We start from the raw sequence: 19,038 nt of genomic DNA, 5'->3' as shown, positions 1-19,038 counted from the left end.
GCCCCGCGCCCGCCTGCCTGCGGGAGCATGCTGGGAGCTGTAGTCCCTTCGCACGGCCGCAAACAGGGAAGAGGCGGGCGGCAGCCGCGAGGACTACAAGTCCCGGCGTGCCCCGCGCGCCACCCGCCCGCTCCGGACTGCGGTACCGGGGCTGAGGTGGGCACCGGGGCGCCGCCGCCAGCCCCCCCCCCCCCCCCCCGCCCCGGTCTCCCCCTCCCCGGTCCCGGCCGCCGCGGGGAGCGGAGCGATGGGAGGGGAGGAGGAGATCGTGCGAATCGCCCGGCGGCTGGACAAGATGGTGGCCAAGAAGAGCGCGGTGAGTGGCGGCGGATCGCCCCCCCCCCCCCCCCCCCCCATTACCGTTGGGGTGCAGACTCCCCCCCATTACCCCATTACCCTGGGGGTGCAAGCTCCCCCTGTTACCCCATTACCATGGGGGCACAGGACCCCCACTGCTAACTGCTACCCCATTACTGTGGGGGTGCAGGAACCCCCCCATTGCCATAGGGGTGCAGACCCCCCCCCGGGTTTCCCCGGCCCTGGGGGTGGGGGGGGGGGAGGCTCCTGCTCCCCCATGGGACCCCTTCAGCCCCACGCTACGCCCCCAGGTCTCACCCGCCCCCAGCCCAGCACCCTGGGGAGCACCCCCAGCCCTCCCTCCCCATCGCCTCGAGTGAGGGGGACCCTTGTGCATCCCCCCCCTGGGGCTCTTGAGTTGTTCCCTGCAGGAAATCCCGAGATTTGGGATTAGGGAAGGTGCTATTTGGGTCACGGGGCGCCGTCGCTGAAATAGGGAAGAAGCAACTTTGCGGTTCTTCCCGAGCTTCATCGAGAAAGGGGCAGCTTCTTAAAACGAGCGGCATGCGATCCTCCCTCTGGGCTGGCGTTTCATCTGGTGCCGAGCCACAGCGTGTTGATTGCCCGTCGGCTAATTGGCGAACTCTTCCTGCAGGGCGGTTGCCTGGAGAAGCCGTTTGTTGCTCTAGTTTTTGGACCCCCATTTGCCGCCGTTGGCCCGAGTGGCTCCGTTTCCGCTAACGGAGTCGCCAGCGTGAAGGGCTGGATTTCACGCAGTCTCTCTCCTCGTTCTCGGGGAAAACTGGAAGGTGTGAAGCTGCCTGGGAGGGAAGCACCTTGGTCTGGGTGCTGTGCCGAGTGAGTTGCTCGTGTGCACGCCCAAAGCTTTCCCTTTGCTTTGGTGTTCTCGGCCCTGCTCCGTAGGGTGGCTGGATGGCTTCGTGCAGTGATCTGGGAGCAGGGAGGATCTTCTGGCTCTCAGCGGGGCTCCTTCGTGTCGCTACAATCCCAGGCCCTGGAGGTCTTGCGCTGCAAACGGGCTCGGGTTGAGTAGTGTTTAAAACGAGCTGCTGAACACGAGCACTGGAAGGCCTCCGTCGATAGAAGGCGAACGGGAGGAAGGAGCCAGGCGTGTCCCAGGCTGAACTGCTGCCGAAGGGAGTTCTGGCCGGTGGTTCTCTGCCGTTTGTCTCTGCCTACCAACTTTAGGTACCCACAGATTGCCCGGTCGGGTACGTTCTGCATCTGGGTTCTTGGAGGCTGCGAGGAAGCCTCGTGTGGTGAGTTTCGAGTGAGCGGCTCCTTCGCTTTGCTGCTCGAGGGCGTTGCTCCCGGAATCACCCCCAGTGCTGAGCAGTGATCTGTCCGTGTAACTGCTGGGACGTGGCCACGCAGGGTTCCGTGTGGTGGAAAGAAGGTTCCTGCAGCTCTGTCGTGATGTTGGGGTTTAGGCGGGTCTCGCAGTTCTGCCCAACTGTTCTTGCAGACTAATATCATTAATCTAGGCCCACAAAATAGTGGGGTAGTAGAATTACTCGTGCCGAGGGGACAGCTCTGATTCGGGGTGGATCTTTCACGTGTTAAAGAAAACAAACTCGTCACGTAGAGCTAACGGCCTGATGCTCAGTAGGCTTGAAGATGTTGTAAGGAAGGTTTTCTGGCTCTGCTTTGGTTTCACCTTTCTGAATTTATTCCCCTTGTGTTAAATTTCGGAGCTAAAAGCTGAGGCGCTCATTCTCAGTATCTCTTTTCCTCTCCAGGATGGTGCGATGGATTTACTGAAAGAACTGAAAAGCATGCCCATGACTTTGGACTTGCTGCAGGTGAGTTGCACGCTGAGGGTACAAAGCTGAAGTCCGGAGGAGCACAGCATGCTGTTTACGTGGGCTTAATAGATGTCCTCTGACTCTTTGCCTCTCTCAAAGCATCAAAACAAGCAGTACATCTAGAAAATAGCACTGAACCTGGGCTTTGGGCTGGCAATTAAATAGCTTTGGGCCACAAGGTGCTGCCTGAAATTTGCGTGCGGTTGAGCAGGCACGTGGGTAGCTGCTCCGATCCTTTCAGGCATCTCCAAAAGGGAAGAAGAGATTAAAGCAGCGAACACAAAGGGCGGTCGGGGAGGTTCTGTGGGTCTTTGTGATGGTCAGGACACTGGGGAGAATAACAGTTCAGAGATTAAGATACGCATCTGGGATTTTTTCACCCTAACTCGTTAGATGATGGCACACCTAACTCGGTTTTAGCAAGCCAGAATCGGTCATCTCGTCCTTCCAGAGCTGTAAGGATCTAATCACCCTGGAAGTGCTCGGATGCTACGTGTCTCGGTCGTTGCTTTGACTATGTTACGGTTATTTCTGATTGCAGTCAGTGACAAATAACGAATCTGTTCCTGAATGATTCATCTGAATGTTCACTTGCAGTCCACCCGCATCGGCATGTCAGTAAACGCCCTGAGAAAGCAGAGCACAGACGAAGAAGTGATTGCGCTTGCCAAATCGCTCATCAAGTCTTGGAAAAAACTTCTAGGTAAGAAAATCGTCGTGTTCCCGTCAGATTCCGCTTGCAGAGGCGCTGGGTTTCTCAGGAGAGCTTAGGGATCGATCTACATAGAATGTTCGAGCAATTCAGCCTTTAAAATTGCAGTGTCTTTTGAGCTTGATCTACAGCCAGGCGTTCCGTTAGATTGAATTCCTGTTGTCAACCCAGTTAGCTTTTCCTGGAAAGAGCACTGAAAGCTTAGGGCTGCTCTTAGTTGTACCCGATCACGTAATAATCCACTCTCGTGGTGATGGGCACTGATGAACAGAAGCTTGTAACTCTGAGTAATCGTGTGCTGATGCAGCACCAAATGCCAAAATCAGCGATAGGAGGGCCTGCAAACGTTGTCTTCATGGTTACGTTTGTGATAAAGAGGCCTCGGCGGTTCGGAAGGGCAGCCGTACGCGTGTCCTGCTGGCAAAGCAGTATCTTCCCGTCTACGCCAGTGGCAAAGTACCCCCACGTGAAGCTCAGACCCTCTTCACGCTGACTTCTTGGGCAGCTGAGTGAAACAAGGACACGGGATGAAGAGTTTGAAGCTAGGTGAGATGGATCTGCACCCAGGGCCCCCCATTTGAACAGACCGAGTGAGGCAGCAGCAGTTTTCCTGTCCCGCCTGGGACTGTCCTTCCCACCGCGACGGTTTACCTCTGGGTTGAACTTGTCCTGCGGTGTAATCCAAGTCCTCTCCAGGGCTGTGCCATTGGCAGCGCTTGGGACATGCAAGAAATTGTGTTCCCAGAAGGACCAGCCCTTACTGGCCCCTCGCGTGTTGTTGGCTTGAAACGCTGCCTTTAGAGACGCTTTGCGCAACTTGATCCAATTTGTGCTCAGCAGCCAGGGTCTCTGAAAGGAACTTTTGTGATGAGGCCCGGCTTGTGAGGAAGCTTATCTCTTAAGGAGGGAAGGTTGATTGCTCGCTGCTCTCTGCTTTGATGGGGAAAGCTTTTATTTGATTTAGTTTCTACTAAAGGCAAGCGGAAGGTCTGTCAGAAAGCATGGGAGGCCCTGAAGGCATTCTGATTCTTTTTGTGGATCAATGATTTACGCTAGGCCAAATCTGTGGGCTTAAGGCACTGTTTAGTGCATGCGGGGTAGTGGGGTAGAAACCAGTTCTGAACCCTTCAGCATCCAAGCTTGTTTTTCTTTGCTTTTTTTAAATATAGATGCTTCTGAGGAGAAAAGTGAGGAGAAAAAGAAAAGCCTGTCCTTGCCAACTTCTTCCTCGAAGGACACTGGTAATTCAAAAGACCAAAGGTAAAGCTTCCTTTTAGCCCAAGATGATACCGTTACCTAACCCGCATTTTCTGCTGCCATCTTATATTAATTTTTACTTTGAAGTGTCTGAGCTGGGGATTTTGGGGACTCAAATTCCTGGTCACAAGCACCAGGAGTCTAGGCTGCTTCAGGGGTGAGCTGCATGGGGTTTTTACTAAACGGAGCTGTAATGCAGAAATAAACATCAGAAGAGATGGTGGCTTTGGTGACTTTTTTGCTTTTATTCATGACCTTTTTTTTCTATTATTCTTATTTTTAAATTAATAAAACATTTTTGTTGCATTTTTATATTTTTTTGCCTATTTCTAACATCGAGCTCTTTAGAATGAAGATTATTTTTGGCCTTTGCATTATCAAGCGATGGATGGGATGGACTCATACATCGCTATTGTAAAACTTCCATTTCTTTGTCCTCTTCTCAGCAAGTCGCAGCAGAAGTCCTCTTTGCACTCTGGACTGGTGTCCACCCCTCTTGCAGGTCTGCTGCATGCTCGTTCCTTGCCACGCACTGAGTGTTGCATCCTCTTTCTGCTGACCTGTACATGCTAAGCTCTTGAGTGGAGGCAGCTTGATCGAAGGGGAGAGGGCAAATGCGATTTAAACCTTTGTCCTGGACCTCTTCCAGAGGCAAGAGGCTTCCCTCAGCCTCAGATGCCAGGAGGGTGGGTCCTTCGTAGGTCTGGCACTTAAAGATTTAGCTTCCTATGTTTGCCAGAAGATTTAGAGTACTAAGGCTACAGTTTCTGGTTTGCAGACTTCCATGTCTGCAGCCTGTCCCCTGCTGGTCGCTTTCTTGTCACTCTGTGCTTCGATCCTCCTTTGCTTTTTTGCTCACGTCTCCCAAGGCTTGTTGTTTTGCTGTGAGCCTTCTCGCCCTGCACAGCTCTGCACAGGGCTGGTGACAGGGAAAGCTCCTGATGCTGAGCCATGAAACCTTAATTTACATGCATCTTTGTCTACCTCACCTGGGTAAAATGCAAAAAGGGATTTGCGAGGTGTTGCAACGCACGTTTTAATAAAGGAGACTTCGCAGCTGGAAGAACTGAGCCTTGTAATGATGTCGTGCAACAAGGGAGCAGGAGCTGTTCAGATCTGTGTGTGTAATGCATCCCGTGGCAGTACTGGTGTAAGAGCAGTAGGATGGGACTTCTTAGATGCTGTTTCCTCTCTTCCTGTTGAGAGGACACAAGGCGTGGAGGCCTCAAAGCAGCCAGTGGGAGCTGAGAAGGGGATGCTTTGTAAGCTAACTAGTCTGAGCAATGCCACCAGCTTTGTGATGCAAATACCTTCTCTTTATGATCCTTATATCCCATAAAATTACAGACTAGTGCTCCCTTCCCCAGGGTGCAGGCAGGAAAGATCTGTTGTGTGACTGAGGAGGGTGAAAACGGAGTCAGGTGCTGGGGTGAGAGCCTTCGAGCCCGACCTTAGTGGGAAGGGGAGCAGCTTTCCCTGCAGCCTAAGGCCAGAAGCTGCAGTGGAAGCACTCGTGAGCTTTTCCTGCTGGGGAAAGGAAAGGGCAAGCCTTACAAACTCGGCTGATGGTGCTCGAGCCAGGAAGCAGAACTGCACTTCAAAGAGAAAGGGAAGCTCCCGATTTAACCTTCGCAAGATCGACCCTGGGGAGTGCGGAGCCGGGAGGGGAGGAAGCGCGCTGCATCCCCTGGGTGCAGTGGTAGCAAAAAGAGCAAAACGAGGTGGGTCTGCTAGGAGGCCTGAGGTAATTTTACTCAACGGGATCCTGGCTGTAGGCAGAGAGGCAAAAAACTCCACTCTTTTATTAGGCAGACTGTGGGGGCTGTGAGTGGAGCTTTCTGGCTTGTGCATACCCTTCCTCTGTGCCTTCAGGGTGTGCTGTGGCTACTGCAGTTTTTCTCTTGATGCTTCCTACGTATTCATCCTCCAGCATCTTCTGAGTGGCAGAGCATCCCCTTGGTCGTGGAGGATAAACAGCAGCAAAGGGAGGAACTCAGTACGGATCCAGCAGAAGGGGCGAGGTCTGGTGCTAGGCTGAGCCAGGCTCTCTTCACGGCCCGAAGTGGTTTTTCTCCAGCGCTGCAGAATGAGCTGCTAATCTGCCTCAAAAATAAAAATAACAGAGCAGCAAAGCTTTTGGGCTTTGCTCTTTAAAGTGCAGGCTGTGATGAGGGGGGGCTGGCCGGCTGCTCGGGGGATGCTCGCTGGTTCAGCTGAGGCTGCCATCGAGATACCAGCGAAATCAGCTTGCGTTCAGATCCTACAGCCGCCGAGCCTGACAGATTTTGGCTGGGCCTTCCCCTTCTGTCAGGGAGGAAAGACTCCAACAGCTCTTGGCCTGAAATTTCCCTTTGCTCTTTGGAGCACAGATGCAGAAATCCCTCTGTAGAGGCTGGCGCTGCTAGACCTGGAGGCTCCGAACCCGCCAGTGCGGAGCTGTGAAATTACCTGCTGCTTTAGTGTAATCCGAAGCATACCTGGTAGCTTAGACCATTAGCGTAGCCTGTCCTAACGGGCTTTGCCTGATGTCTCTGCGTCTGACAGCAGGAACTTTTCCTTTTCCTACGTTCTCTGAAGATTTTTATTAGGCGGTTTTGGATCCGTGGCCTGAATTTGGCTCTTCGGTGAGATTTTTTTCTTCCAGTGCAGCCCTGAGTTGTGTGTGTAGCCCATGGCTCTCGCTCTGCCACCATTTTGTTCCAGCATTTTTAGTTTTATTTTTGGTGTGTGTGTGATCTTTTGTTGTCTGGATAGATTTACAAGCTCCTTCTCTTGTCGAACAGGAACAGTGTGAACCACAAGGATTTCCTGAAATAAGTCTTCTAGGTGCGTTTGAGCTCTGTTTCCCAACAATTCTAATAATAAACCAACCTCTGAAACTTAATAAATAACTTTCAGTACAGCTCTTGGAATGTCTCAGGAGTCTTTCATCTAATTCACGAGTGATCAGTTGTCATCCTGGGGCACGTACGGGCATGGAGGCAAATTCCTTGACTCATCAGCTCACAGACGTGGAATAACCATGCAACTGCTCTAGCTTTTTTTTCCTCCTCCAGGGAATACCCGTTTAATATTTAAATCAATACGGAGGATTTAAGTCCGTAGCAGTTGCAGATGGAACCTTCCTGAAGATCAAGTAGTACCTGTGTAAAGAGGGGTTTAAAAACCTGGCTTTGAGTGTCGAAACTTGGCATCCTGGCTTTATTTTCCTGCACGTCGGAGTGCTGGCTGGTTATTGCTGCGTTTTTAAACATTCATTGAGCTTCATCCCTTACTACTCCTGACACAAGAGTTCCCACCAGTATTTTACTCTGGGAGACCTTCGTGTCACTGCCTATAAAATGGGACGAACTTAAAGCTGGAAGAGCTCTCGGGAAGTTCCTTCTGCCACCCCTTCCGAGGACCACGCGCTCTCTGCCCCAGCTGCTCCCCCCAGGCCTTTTTCTAAGCTGTTTTACTGACAATCCCACAAAATCATCAGGGTAAGGTTCTTCCAGAGTTGCCGTTGGCAGTCTCCTCTAATTCATAACTCAGAGGGTTTTCCCTGCGCCCCTCCTTTGTAACAAGGCTTCAACTATTTCAGCACTTGTCTCCTCAGAGTCTTCCCTGCTGTAAACCGCTCCGATCCTTTCAGCGTTTCCTTTTGTTGGAGGTGTTCTCTAGGCTTTTTGCCTTTGCCCTCGGGAAGTTTCATTTTTCCCGACTGGTTTGTACGAGACCAGCCAGCGTTTTCAGCTGAGTTGTGTGTGATTTGCTGCGTTCACCCCCGTGTGCGCCGCCACCAGCCGTCAGCTGTGCGCAGTGCCCTGGGCACAAAAGTCCCTGGCAGCAATTAGTACCATCCAAACGAGATCAGCGTCTAATTGATTATTTGCAAGCTAAGTTTACCTTTTTTTTTTGTAATACATGTGATGTAAATCTTATTGAATGTTTTTGGCTGTTTGGATGCCTTGGTAAATCTGTTTATTAGCCTCATGCAGTGCTGACCAGCAGAACTGGATGGTAACAAGTCTTCAGGTGCTGGGCTACTCTGCCCTGGAGTCCTTCTGTTTCATCTGAGCAAGAAATTGATCTTCGAGCTGAGGTCTGACCTGAGCAACTTGCCGAAGGTGCACTGGTGAATGCATCTGCAAAGGGCCCGACGAGGTTTTGAGCTGTGAAAACCCACTCGTGCTAACGATGATCTGAGGGCTCTGAGGCATCCCGGGGCCAGCCTGGATTTGAACTTGGCAGCAGCAGGGGCTCCGGGGCTGATTCCCTGAAGCTGTCCGGCTCACTTCGTACACCTGCACGTTCAGGAGGCTTCCAGCTTAGCGCCGCTCTGCTGCGGGCTCGCTAACCCCTTCTGGGACAGTGCAGTGGAAGTCCCTGCTCACGAGAGGTTTATTTTCGAGGGCAAAAAGCCGGAGGTAGTGCCCCAGCTTCACAGCAGCTGTCGAGCCACTTGTGTCTCAAGGAGATGTTGCCCCTATGGCATGGGTGAAAGAAATCCCAGGGCTTCTTTCTTTTTCTCCCTGTCTGTCTCTTGCTGCACTGATACTACCCAGACGCTGGCAATAAATAACGTGCATTTTATGGCCCAAACACTGAAGTCGGAGTAATCTCAGCTGAACAATTGGCTGTTCTACTGCCTAGATTTAGGGCTGGGGGGGGGGGAGGAAAGCTCTATAAAATCATCTGGGAATTGTAACAGCCCAGATTTTTTTTATCCGCGGCAATTGCGGGGCTAACTAACCCGGTGTGCAGATGTTAGGCTTTAACGGGCAGGGTGTTTTCAGCATCGTGGGTATCTTGCCAGGTCACAGGAAGAAGGAAGATCCCCTTGTGTGTTCTGCTGTGTTTCTTTCGGTGTGTGCGAGCTGAAGAAGCCGTGAGCTCTGTATCCCTTTGCACAGAAGCCCCTTGTTCTGGCGAGGCTTCTCTGATTCCTGCCCCGAAGGCGGCACGCTGCCCTTCTTGGTGGTTAGAGAGAGCCGGGCTGTTTGTTCTCTTCTTCCTGCTGCTGACGTTAATGGCGAAGGATGTGAGATGAGGAACCAGTTCTGGTACCTGCTGTGATTAACCTTCGGGTGGCTTCTGCTTGCTTTCTGCTGAAAGCATTTGGGGACGGGGTCCTGCAAAGCAAGGGAGGAATCCAGCACCGTGCTCCGGGCGCTGCGGTCCGACCGAGGGCGTGCTGATGCTCTCGGGATTTACTGATGCCGTCCGATGGCTTCGTAATGTTTTCACCTGATGCCCAGTGGTCTGGCAGAGGTGGCCTGCGTTCAATAACAGGAATTGTTTAGCAGGCCTGCTTCGTGGATTAACCCTCCAGTTACAGCCAGCAGATTCCACAGGAGAGCTGGTATCTGGTGTGATGGCTGCTGTCTTGCGCTATGTGCTGGTTTGGGGCACGCATCTGCACTGTTTTTCCTCTGGTCTTGGACCGTAATTAACAGGCTGCTTGGCCACGTGCCCGCTGATCCCTTCTCTGCCCTCAGTGACCCGAGCTGAGCCATTCTGACGGGTGAAGTTTCTCTTTCAGCTCCAACAAAAGGCAGGAGCCTCCGAAGACCCCGACCACTCCCAAAATCACCACCTTCCCTCCGGCGCCCGTCACCTGCGATGCCGTCCGCAACAAATGCAGGGAGATGCTGACAACGGCTCTACAGGCTGATGGTGAGTGCCGGGGGAAGCCCCGCATCGCTTCAAATACTTAAAATATTTCACAGCTCCTGGTGCGTTCTGCCGGAGACCCCTGCACGTAGGTCAGTGCCAAGGTCTGCACCTCTTAGATAGGCTCTTCTGGAGCAGCCTTGTCGAAGGATTATTGCTGTCAGCTTGCTTTAGCCACCATCACCCTTTTGTCAGGCTGGCTGGCACCGCAGCACCTGCAGACACGTGGATATGGACCTGGCATGTGCCAGAGGCACGGTAATTAAGAACACGGGGTCATGTTTGGTCTTCTGTTCCGCAGCCTGCGGTGGGTGGGTCTGGCCAGAAGTTTGATCTCCAGGTGTGCAGGTGTTTGCTTCCCTTTCCAGGTCTCAGTCTTGCCCGATTGCTGCAGAGTGAAGCTGGCATCTCTGCTTACCCCTGGGGCACAAAGCGAAGCCGTAACTCACTGTACGGAATTTGTCGGTAATGGTGCTCGTGCCCGTCGCCTCCCGCACTTAGATTCCCCCTGCCCACGCAGACTGGAGCTGCTTAAATACCGGGGTCCTCTGCGGATCTGGGTTCTGCTTGCACTCACACTGTGCCATCTGAAAACAGAGGCAGGTGCTCAGCATCTCCAACAGTCAGATTTTGAACACCTCGAGCCGAACACGTGCTCGAGTCCGAGCTGCAGATCCTCTGGAAAAAGGGGGATCTGCCTAAGCACTGCAGAGTTTGATGAATTTGAAGCCAAGGAACGTAGACAGCAGGTGGAGAAGTTCACAGAGTCGTTCTTTCTCGCCTTCCTCTGTGTGTTTGTATATGCTGCGTTAAGGACGCTGTGTGACTCCTAGAAAAACCCTTCCCGTAGGAAGCCTGGGAAGTAGTTCCCCCAAGTCTGCTGCTAAGCTCAGCCCGGTTCTGCGCCGCTTTCCCCCGCTTGGTGGTGGTGGTTACCAGACCCAGCGTCCCGGCTCGTAACGGTTTTTGCACTTTGATGCTGTTTAATTGGCAAGAAGCAGCATGTGAAAGAAAAGGGGAGACGGAACCCTGAGCTGAGAAGAGAAACGAAGGCTTTATTTCAGCGCTGCCTGTTCTTCTGGCTCTATCAGATTTGGTCTGAGTGGAGCTACTTCTCGGTGACACCAACATCTGATGAGGATCAGATCTTTCCTGGTTGATCGCAGCTGTGGCAAAAATGCATTGGAGATGGGAGAACTCTTTGTGGGGCAGGTTCTTGTTAGCTTTGTGTAGTCCTGGCGTAGAGGCGGAGGGCACGAACTGGCTGGGTTTGCTTATTTTCATCCCTGCTCTTTTCAAAAGGGCCAGAGGGTGCCTAGAGCAAAGGCCGCGATGCCTTTTGATGCAAAGAGCGCGTAAAGCAAAATAGCAAACTACCCAGATGTGTGTCTCCGAAATACTGAGCCCAGGGACCCCGTGCCTGCTTGGAAAGCGTTGACCTTCTGTTCCTCTTGTCTTACAGATGACTACGTTGCCATTGGCGCTGACTGCGAGCACATAGCAGCCCAGATTGAAGAATATATCCTTGCTGTGCTGGGCTTCCTCGAGGGCCTGCATGTCTCCAGGCCGCGAATTTACCGAGCCGAGAGGAGAAACGGGGCAGGCTGCCTTTGTGTAGAGGTCCTGATGCAGCTCTGCTTGTCAGGGCTGTCGGCTTCCAGCTCTGCTTGGCCGTCTCCTGGGGCACGCAGGAGCCACCAGCAGTGCTGGGAGCTCAGGGCAGAGCTGGTGGGACTGACGCGGAGATTTCCTTCCTGTTCACACCGTCGTGGGCTTGCGCGTCCCAAGTTCTCCTTCCTGACAAAATCCTATTTCCTGCTCCCAGCTCTGCTTCAAAGGCTTAAAAGCTGTCCTGTGCCTTGCTCTTGAGAGCAGTGTGCTCATACGGGGTCAAAGAAACGGGGAAGACAGAGCAGCAAGTGTAGAGCTGGGTGTAGACGGGGATAACTGTGGAGCTTGCCTTGGCATGGTGGCTGTGGGGTGCAGCTGGGCTCTCTCTGGAGCATTTTGTGCCTGCCTTGCTGCGAGGAAGAGCAGGTTGAAGAACCAGAGCATAACTAAAAATAAGAGATTATTTCTAGCAGAGCGCAAAAGCCCCTGGTCTCCGGGATCACGTTGGCCTGTTCTCAAACACAGTGTTAATTTCCCAGAGCAGAGACTGCCTTTTGCTTCCAGCACCGTCGTCTGTGTCCTGGCAGCAGCAGCGCTCCCTGCTATTCGTGAGTGGTGTAGGATGTGGTTGGAGGCTTCTGGGTTGGCTGGAAAGTCCTTGACTGCCGCGTACGCATATACCAAGACATCAAGAACACTGACATGAAGTACAAAAACCGCGTGAGGAGCCGCATCTCCAATCTGAAGGACTCCAAAAACCCCGAGCTGAAAAAGAACGTGCTGTGCGGGGCGATTACCCCCGAGCAGATTGCGGTGATGACCTCGGAGGTGAGGAAGCCCGAGCGGGGTTGGTTTCAGACAGGGAACGTGTCGTATGAAGGAGCTTGATGCAAGGGGCTGGTCTGCGTGCCAGGACTGCAGATTGCTCAGCAGCTGCTGCCTGAGTGCATGGGGAGGAAACTAGCCGCGGGGATTGCGATGTGGAGAGTATGTTGGGATGTCAGCTCCTCACAGGGGTCTAACACGGACCAGTGACCAAAACTGAAAGGCTTTCTGTCTTAACACCCATCCGTCAGGGCCTTCTGTCCCCTTGGTTCTTTTGACCGCGGCGGGTGTGGCGGTAAGACTGGACAGATGTGATTTTATTGCTTTTTTGAAAGGAAATGGCCAGTAACGAGCTGAAAGAGATCAGGAAAGCCATGACGAAAGAAGCGATTCGGGAGCATCAGATGGCCAAGACAGGAGGCACGCAGACCGACCTCTTCACCTGTGGGAAGTGCAAGAAGAAGAACTGCACCTACACCCAGGTGAGTCTTCCTGCTCCTACAGCCTCCCCAGCACTGACCTCAGCACAGGACACGATCCGTCACGGTCCTGAGCAATTCCTGCTCCTGGACAGGCCGTGCAGCACGGCAGGAATTTTGCTGCTGATAGAGAGAAGCTTTTTGCATGCTTGGGGCCCTGTAAAATACAGCACTTTTTGTTGGAGCTGTCGTAACTTTGTTCACTTGTGCAAATGCTGTTTTGCATCTGGAAGGGCAGGGATGTGTGCGGCACCAAGGAAGATTTCAAGAGCATGTCGTGCTGCTTGCTGAGCAGCCTGGGAGAGCTGCACGTTGGAAGCAGGCGCTGGGGATGTGACGGTTCAGAGAAGGAAGGAGCGGGTAGCGTAGAGGAGAGAGACTGCAGAAACTGAGGCAGGCACGTCGGTGGTATTAAAAGTGCAAATTAGGAACGTAGATAAGCTGCGGCTGGACAGATCCCAACGTATTTAAAATAAAACACGAAGCAGGTGAAGTATCAATAAGGAATAAATGAATCAGTGGTGTGAGCAGGCAGCGGCGATTCCTTCCCCGTGATGGACGGCTGCTGGAAGCCTTGTACGTTGCCAGCTCGTTTTAGTTCCCGTGTTCGTGCCAGGCATCTGGAGATAAATGTGCCTTTGCTGTGAGTCAGTGTTGCAGAATGTGCAGATACCCAAAAATGCACCAGCAACCACGCGATTGCTACTGCGTTTGCCGAGTGGGCGCGCCCAAAAGCGCGCGTGCAAGCGCCGAGTGAAAGCCCTCGACGTGCTTGGATGTGATGTGCAAACACAGGGGAGAGCCGGGCAGCTCTGACCGGGGATTTTTCCTTCGGCTGCACGGCAGTCTTACACCCCAGTAAGGCCCTGCCCGAGCTGTGCTGCTCGCCTCGGCAGCACGTGGGCCTCGAGCTTCGCTTGTAGTGGGCTGGAGTCCGACTGCTCGGAGCTGGGGCAGGTCACGACAGCATCTCCTCAGCAGAAATATCCGAAGGAAAATAAAAGCCTTTTTTTTTTTTTATTAGTTTTCCAGAGAAGAAACAATCACCGGTACTGACATGTTCTACATCTCAAGTAGGTGAACTGGCATTTGGGAAAGCGTTCAGGGCCAGGCAGTAACATCGGGGGAGAATTACAGAATTCAGCTATCCAGCGTGCTTGCAAAACATGTTTAGTTTGCATCATGCAAATGCTATGGCTCTCGCACACGGGGTAATTACACATGGAGATCACCATAATTACACTCGGCATAGTTCTGCTGTCTGATTTGCGCAGGGAGTGCCAGTATTTTGAGTCCAGACCTGGTGTCTTGTGGTACTCAAATGCCATGAAAATCTGATTTTTAGCAAACCATGTGTTTCTGGCGAGAGCCAGCCAGAGGCAGCCGTCACATCTGGGTTAAATATCAGAGTTCCTTAATGGCTCAAACACAAACCAGACGAGAAATGTGCAGAACCTGGTAACCCAGAGTATGTTTCTGGGAGGCCGGGACATGGGACTGGCTCTGGAAACGGGGAATGGCTTGAGTGCTTTTTTATGTGTTCCTGTGCAGCGTGCGCTTGATGGGCTGAGGGGTTTTGCAGTCTCCCAGCCAGCTGCATCCAGCCCCGCGCGGGGCTGCGGGTACGTGCACCGCCAGAGCCACCCGCAAAGAGCGGGCGGCACGGGGCTGAGGAGGGAAGTCGCTGCCCCAGACGAGTCGCTCGGATAGCGTGGGGCTAGCGAGGGGTCTTCAGGCAAGAGTCTCCTCAGGCAGCTGCTGCTGAACGCCGGTGGGATCATTTTCACGCTGCTGCCTTGGTCACAACCACAACAAAAAGGTGGCTGTAAAGGGAGATCAGAGCCCGAGCTGTTCTGTTGCTGATGTGATTCTTTGAGATGTGGGGCTCTTGCACGTGCTGGTGTCCTTTGTGGGTTCGTTTTTGTGCCTGGTGGGGCAGCCCTCTGGTTCCTAGCAGTGGCCTTTAGCTCCAGACATTTAAACTGGTCTGTGCCCTGTGTACCCTGGGCACGCTGGCTGGCAGCTGCTGCTGACGCTGGCTTAATAGGGTGCAATTTATACGGGCATTTCCTATAAAACGGGAAGCTTGCCTTAGCTGCAGGACTGGGAATTCTCCCAAGAGTCGGAGACCGTGTGTGTGTGTAAATCTGTGTGTGAAACAATAACCAGATTCATTTTGCAGGGAGGCTCCTCGTGCTCTCCCAGCCCTCGGCGTCTCGATGATTTCTGACAGCGTGACCAGATGGCCAGCAGAAATCCTTGGTGGCTAGAGGGACAAGGAGCAGCTTTGTGAGCCCCGCGCTGAGGCCACCTGCGGTGCTCAGCTTCTCTTTTCCCTTGTGTCCTCCCCCCAGGTGCAGACCCGCAGCTCCGACGAGCCCATGACCACCTTCGTCGTGTGCAACGAGTGTGGGAATCGCTGGAAGGTAGCACACCAAGGATATTACTGGCACTGAGGGGTGTTAGGGTAGCTGTACCCACGATGCTGCAGATGCTTAGCTGCTGTCCTCAGAGGTGCTTGCCAAACGCTGACTGGCCCTAGCGAGTGATCTTTCCTCCCTGCACAGAGGCAAGAACTCCTGGGTTCATCCCACCTCTGCAGACCAGCTGGGGCCATGTCTCACTTCCACATTCCCCATCTCCTTCCTCACGTCCCCGCTGCTGCCACGACCAACTCCACAGTGCTTTTCTCGCTCCCTCTGCCACCCGAGAGATGGTGGTGATGACGTCGCGTAGGATTTTTGTTAAAAAAACGCTCTTTTATACTGTGTGCAGAGCCTGGATGTGAGCAGAAATCTCCCCGCTGATGGTGAGCAGAACTGGCACCACTACAAAGTGCCAGAGCCACAGCTGAGAGATTCAAACGGGAGCTCTGCTTAGCCCCTGCTGCGGGGGCTGAGCTTTGCCTCCGCACAACCCCCAGGCCCTTGCCAGCTTCCGAAACAAGACCCGCCATCCGGATCCCCATCTTCTAGGCAGCGAGCGCATGACCTGCGACTCCCCTCGGTAGTGAGGCTTTCTAATCAGGGTTTAAACTCCCTTCTCTTGCAGTTCTGCTGATATGTGCCATGGCCCGAGAGCGGCAGCCAAACGCAGATCAGAGTGCAACCTCCATACGCCGGCTCCCACGGCAATTGTGTATTGTGTCCCGAGTGAGTTTTGCCATTGTCACGCGCTGAGAGCAGCGGCGGGGAGGCCTGCCTCCCCGCTCGGGCCTTGCTGGAAAGCCCCTGCCGTGGGCTGACGGCGTGGCAGGAGAGCTCACTAAACACACTTAGTTGTTATTTTTCTCATCTTAAGCGAGTATGGTCACTTTTTCTTCAAAAACTAATATTAAACATTTGTCAGTTTCGGACTTTTTATTTCAACCGTGTGCGCGCGGCGCTTTGCCTTCGCGACGCGGAGCCGCGTGGAAGCTTGGCAGGGGAGTCAGTGTCCGGATGGCTGGGAACTGCTCGTTGCCCGGAGCGCCAGAAAGCAAGAAGCTGCTCGTGGGCGTACCCCCGCTGCACGAAAGGTAGCTTCTAGTCGGCCCGTAAAACCATTGGGCTGAATCCTGGGGCACAGGGCGGCAGCACTGGCCTTCCTCACCTGGCTGAGATCGTTTGATGGAGCAGAGCTTTTGGGGCAGCGATGAGGTGCGGCTCTCCAGCTCTGCAGCCGTAGCATTCGTGTCGTCATGCACGGTGATGCGGACCTTGCGATCTCATGCCTTTAAATGCCAACGGCACGGATCAAGGACATCGCTCTCCACGTTGTAGCGGCCTGAAAGCACGGACAGCAGCCACCAGAAAAAACACGTTGGTAGTTTGGAGGAGCAGGGATGTGCCCGGCCCAACAAAGGTTTGCGTTTCCTAGAGCTTCCTCTGTGGGAGACCCTCGTAGCCAAGAGCTCCCTTGGCGCCCAGCTGGGCAGGAAGGGCCCAGCAGCTCGGTGCTGTTCCTGCTGACTGAGCTGGTCTCAGCGGCTGTCATGCGGGGAACCTGGGAGCAGCCAGTTCTGCGCAGGGAGAAGCCTTCAGTAAAGGAGGTGGAGGGAAACCACGGGCCAGGGGGAGCGTTGTGACCTTGCGGGGACCTGCAGGATCGGGCTGTTGTAACCACAACCTGCTGGGGAAGCTCTTCCCTCACAATAGCTTTTGGCCTGAGACCGAATTTCTCTTCCCTTCTCTTTCCTGGGTTTCCTCACCTTTGGCGGGGGTGGTGCAGCGCTCAGGGGACCCCCACAAGATCTCCTGAGCTCCCCTCTGCACTTCAGCTCTTTGTGCTCACCAGCAGTAGAGGAGCGTTTGCAGTAACATCTCCTACAGCATCGCTCCCCCTGTTCCGGAGTGAAAAACAAGTATTTCCACTGGCTTTTCAGCATGCCAGACAGCAGACATTCACCAGAGACCTTGGAGATGCTTAGAGGGGAGTAAGCAGCCACATGAAAGCAATGGAAAACGTGCTCGCAGGCCCTTTGAGGGCTGTGTTCCTCTCGAGGCAGTGATCCCAACAGGATCCTTTGCTCAGGGCTTTCACTTTGCGGGGTGCAGCCAAGTCTCCCAAGAAGGAAAGGATTCAAAGATGCTGACAACTTGTTAAGCCTCACGAGTCTTGCGGCGGATGGGATTATTCGAGCCAGGCTTGTGAGGGAACAGTGTCCTCACAGTAATGCTTAAAAAAAAAGCTTCAGGATCTAAACCCAAAGCTGGCCAAGGCGCTCTGGCTCGTGCACTGTGAACAGGAGCCAGCTAATTACCAGTTGCCGTTGCTTTTCTTCTTGTATTACCGCAAGGAGGGGAGTTAAGCTCGGCTGCGATTTGCTGACAGTCCTGCATTGCACGGGGAGCTGCAGAAACAGGAGCGCCTCAAAAGCTGGGGAGCACAATCTGGTCCCGTGGCATCTTCCTGTGCCGGTTGCTCCAGCTTCTGGGACAGGAACAGCTACACAGCGACGGCAATCCGGGAGGGGGGAGGCCGTTGGGTAAAGAGGTGCCTCAGCAGGAGATTCCCTTACACGAAGCTTCAAAGCAGCAGGATTGTGAGCAGGAGACGAACCGGGGTCTGCTGGGCTGAGACCCACGGAGAGGGTCCGACCCCCTGCCGTGCTCTTGAGCGGCTTCAGGGCTGCTCAGCCTCCGAGCCCTGCGCCAAGCAGACTTTGAGAACGTTCTGCGAGTAAGGAAACGAGGCAAAGCCAGGCTCGGAGGTAAAATCTCTCCAGTTTGGGGTCCGAGCTCTGCCCTGCTCGCTGGGCCGAGCCCCTCGTTGGCGCTGCCCCGCTCGCATCGCTCCCGAGCACGAGCAGGGACAGCGCCCCAGGCAGCGAGGCTGTTTGCTGCTGTTGTACCCACCACAAACGTTACCTTGGGTTTTAGGCGGCTGCTGGGAGCAGGATTTGAGCTGCCGCCCGCTGCGGGAGCCCGGGGGCTCGCAGCCTGCCATCGCCTCGCATGCTGGTAAGGACCGAGTAACAAAAAGCCCGACATTCCTGAGCAAACGAACCATCTCTGGTCTCTCTCAAAAACGCGTTTGCTTGAACCGCGTTTCCAGCTTGGCAAACAGAACCAAGTTTACTGACATGAATTTCCACACAGTCCCACCACGAGGAAGGAAGGAAGGAAATAAAAAAAGCTGGGAATTTTTTTTTTGTTTGCTTAAAAAACATCTTCAATTAAAAAAAAGTGCTTTTTTTTTTTTTTTTGAAAGGGGTGAAGAGAGAAAAGGGAGGGGATGAACGTGGAGCCCCGGGGCTCTTCTTGGCCAGGAGGAGCCGGGGCTGTCCCGGTCTGGCTCCCCGAAGGGTGCACGGGTCCGTGGCCAGCCGGGGAGGGCAGAAACGGCGCGGTGCTGGGAGCCGGGGCTCCGGTAAACAACTCCTGGTGCCGTACAAAAATACCCAGCTCTTACACGTCTTCCCCGTGACATTTCCCATCGCCACGTGGAGCCCTGCCTGGCCGCTGCCGCGTGCCCGGTGCCAAGCTCCTCCCGCGGGACGAGGGCAGACCCCCGTGTGTCGTGCAGGATGAGCAGAGCCTTCGTTTCTGGGGTCCTGGTGCCTGCAGGAGGGCAAATCCACCCCCAGCCCGCACGGATCTTGGCCCCGGGGGTTTGGGGTGATGTGGGTGAGCCCCGGTGCTGGGTGTTGGATGGGGACGGGCTGGCAGAGGGGGCAGCTCTGGGGCTCCCCCTCCCCACGCTCTGAGTGCATCTTCGGGGCCAAATCCCTGCTGCTGGGGCCCTTCTGGAGGCTGTGCCCCCCCTCAGGGGGGCTCTCCCCCAGCAGGACGCGGGACATGGTCCTCTCCTGTCCCCATTCCAGCCCCGTGATGTCCCCCGGACCTTTTGGGGACCCAAAGGGGTTGCAGGATTGCTCCCCCCCCCCCCCCCCCCC

At 54.1% G+C, this 19,038-nt stretch overlaps 1 protein-coding gene across 1 annotated transcript; it reads left to right on the top strand.

Moving 5' to 3' along the window:
* Positions 1–126: 126 nt before the first annotated feature.
* On the top strand, positions 127–16,030 carry TCEA2 (transcription elongation factor A2). Its single transcript, XM_035343610.1, has 10 exons — positions 127–316; positions 2,058–2,120; positions 2,721–2,826; positions 4,005–4,095; positions 9,617–9,750; positions 11,210–11,266; positions 12,032–12,186; positions 12,519–12,665; positions 15,017–15,088; positions 15,714–16,030. The coding sequence occupies exons 1-10, from the start codon at positions 248–250 to the stop codon at positions 15,720–15,722; spliced, it is 903 nt and encodes a 300-aa protein (XP_035199501.1). The 5' UTR covers positions 127–247; the 3' UTR covers positions 15,723–16,030.
* Positions 16,031–19,038: the final 3,008 nt, after the last annotated feature.

The sequence above is a fragment of the Oxyura jamaicensis genome, chromosome 20 (genome assembly GCF_011077185.1).
Source record: "Oxyura jamaicensis isolate SHBP4307 breed ruddy duck chromosome 20, BPBGC_Ojam_1.0, whole genome shotgun sequence".
Taxonomy (NCBI): domain Eukaryota; kingdom Metazoa; phylum Chordata; class Aves; order Anseriformes; family Anatidae; genus Oxyura; species Oxyura jamaicensis.
The sequence above is the reverse complement of the archived record's forward strand: the minus strand, read 5'-3'. Positions and strand labels throughout refer to the sequence as shown.

What these genes read in the sequence shown, in the direction of transcription:
- TCEA2 (XM_035343610.1), top strand. Translation starts at nt 248, where the DNA reads ATGGGAGGGGAGGAGGAGATCGTGCGAATCGCCCGGCGGCTGGACAAG. An exon ending in GGTAATTCAAAAGACCAAAG is followed by an intron (nt 4,096 to 9,616) that starts GTAAAGCTTCCT and finishes TTTCTCTTTCAG; the next exon opens with CTCCAACAAAAGGCAGGAGC. An exon ending in AGCAGCCCAGATTGAAGAAT is followed by an intron (nt 11,267 to 12,031) that starts ATATCCTTGCTG and finishes ACTGCCGCGTAC; the next exon opens with GCATATACCAAGACATCAAG.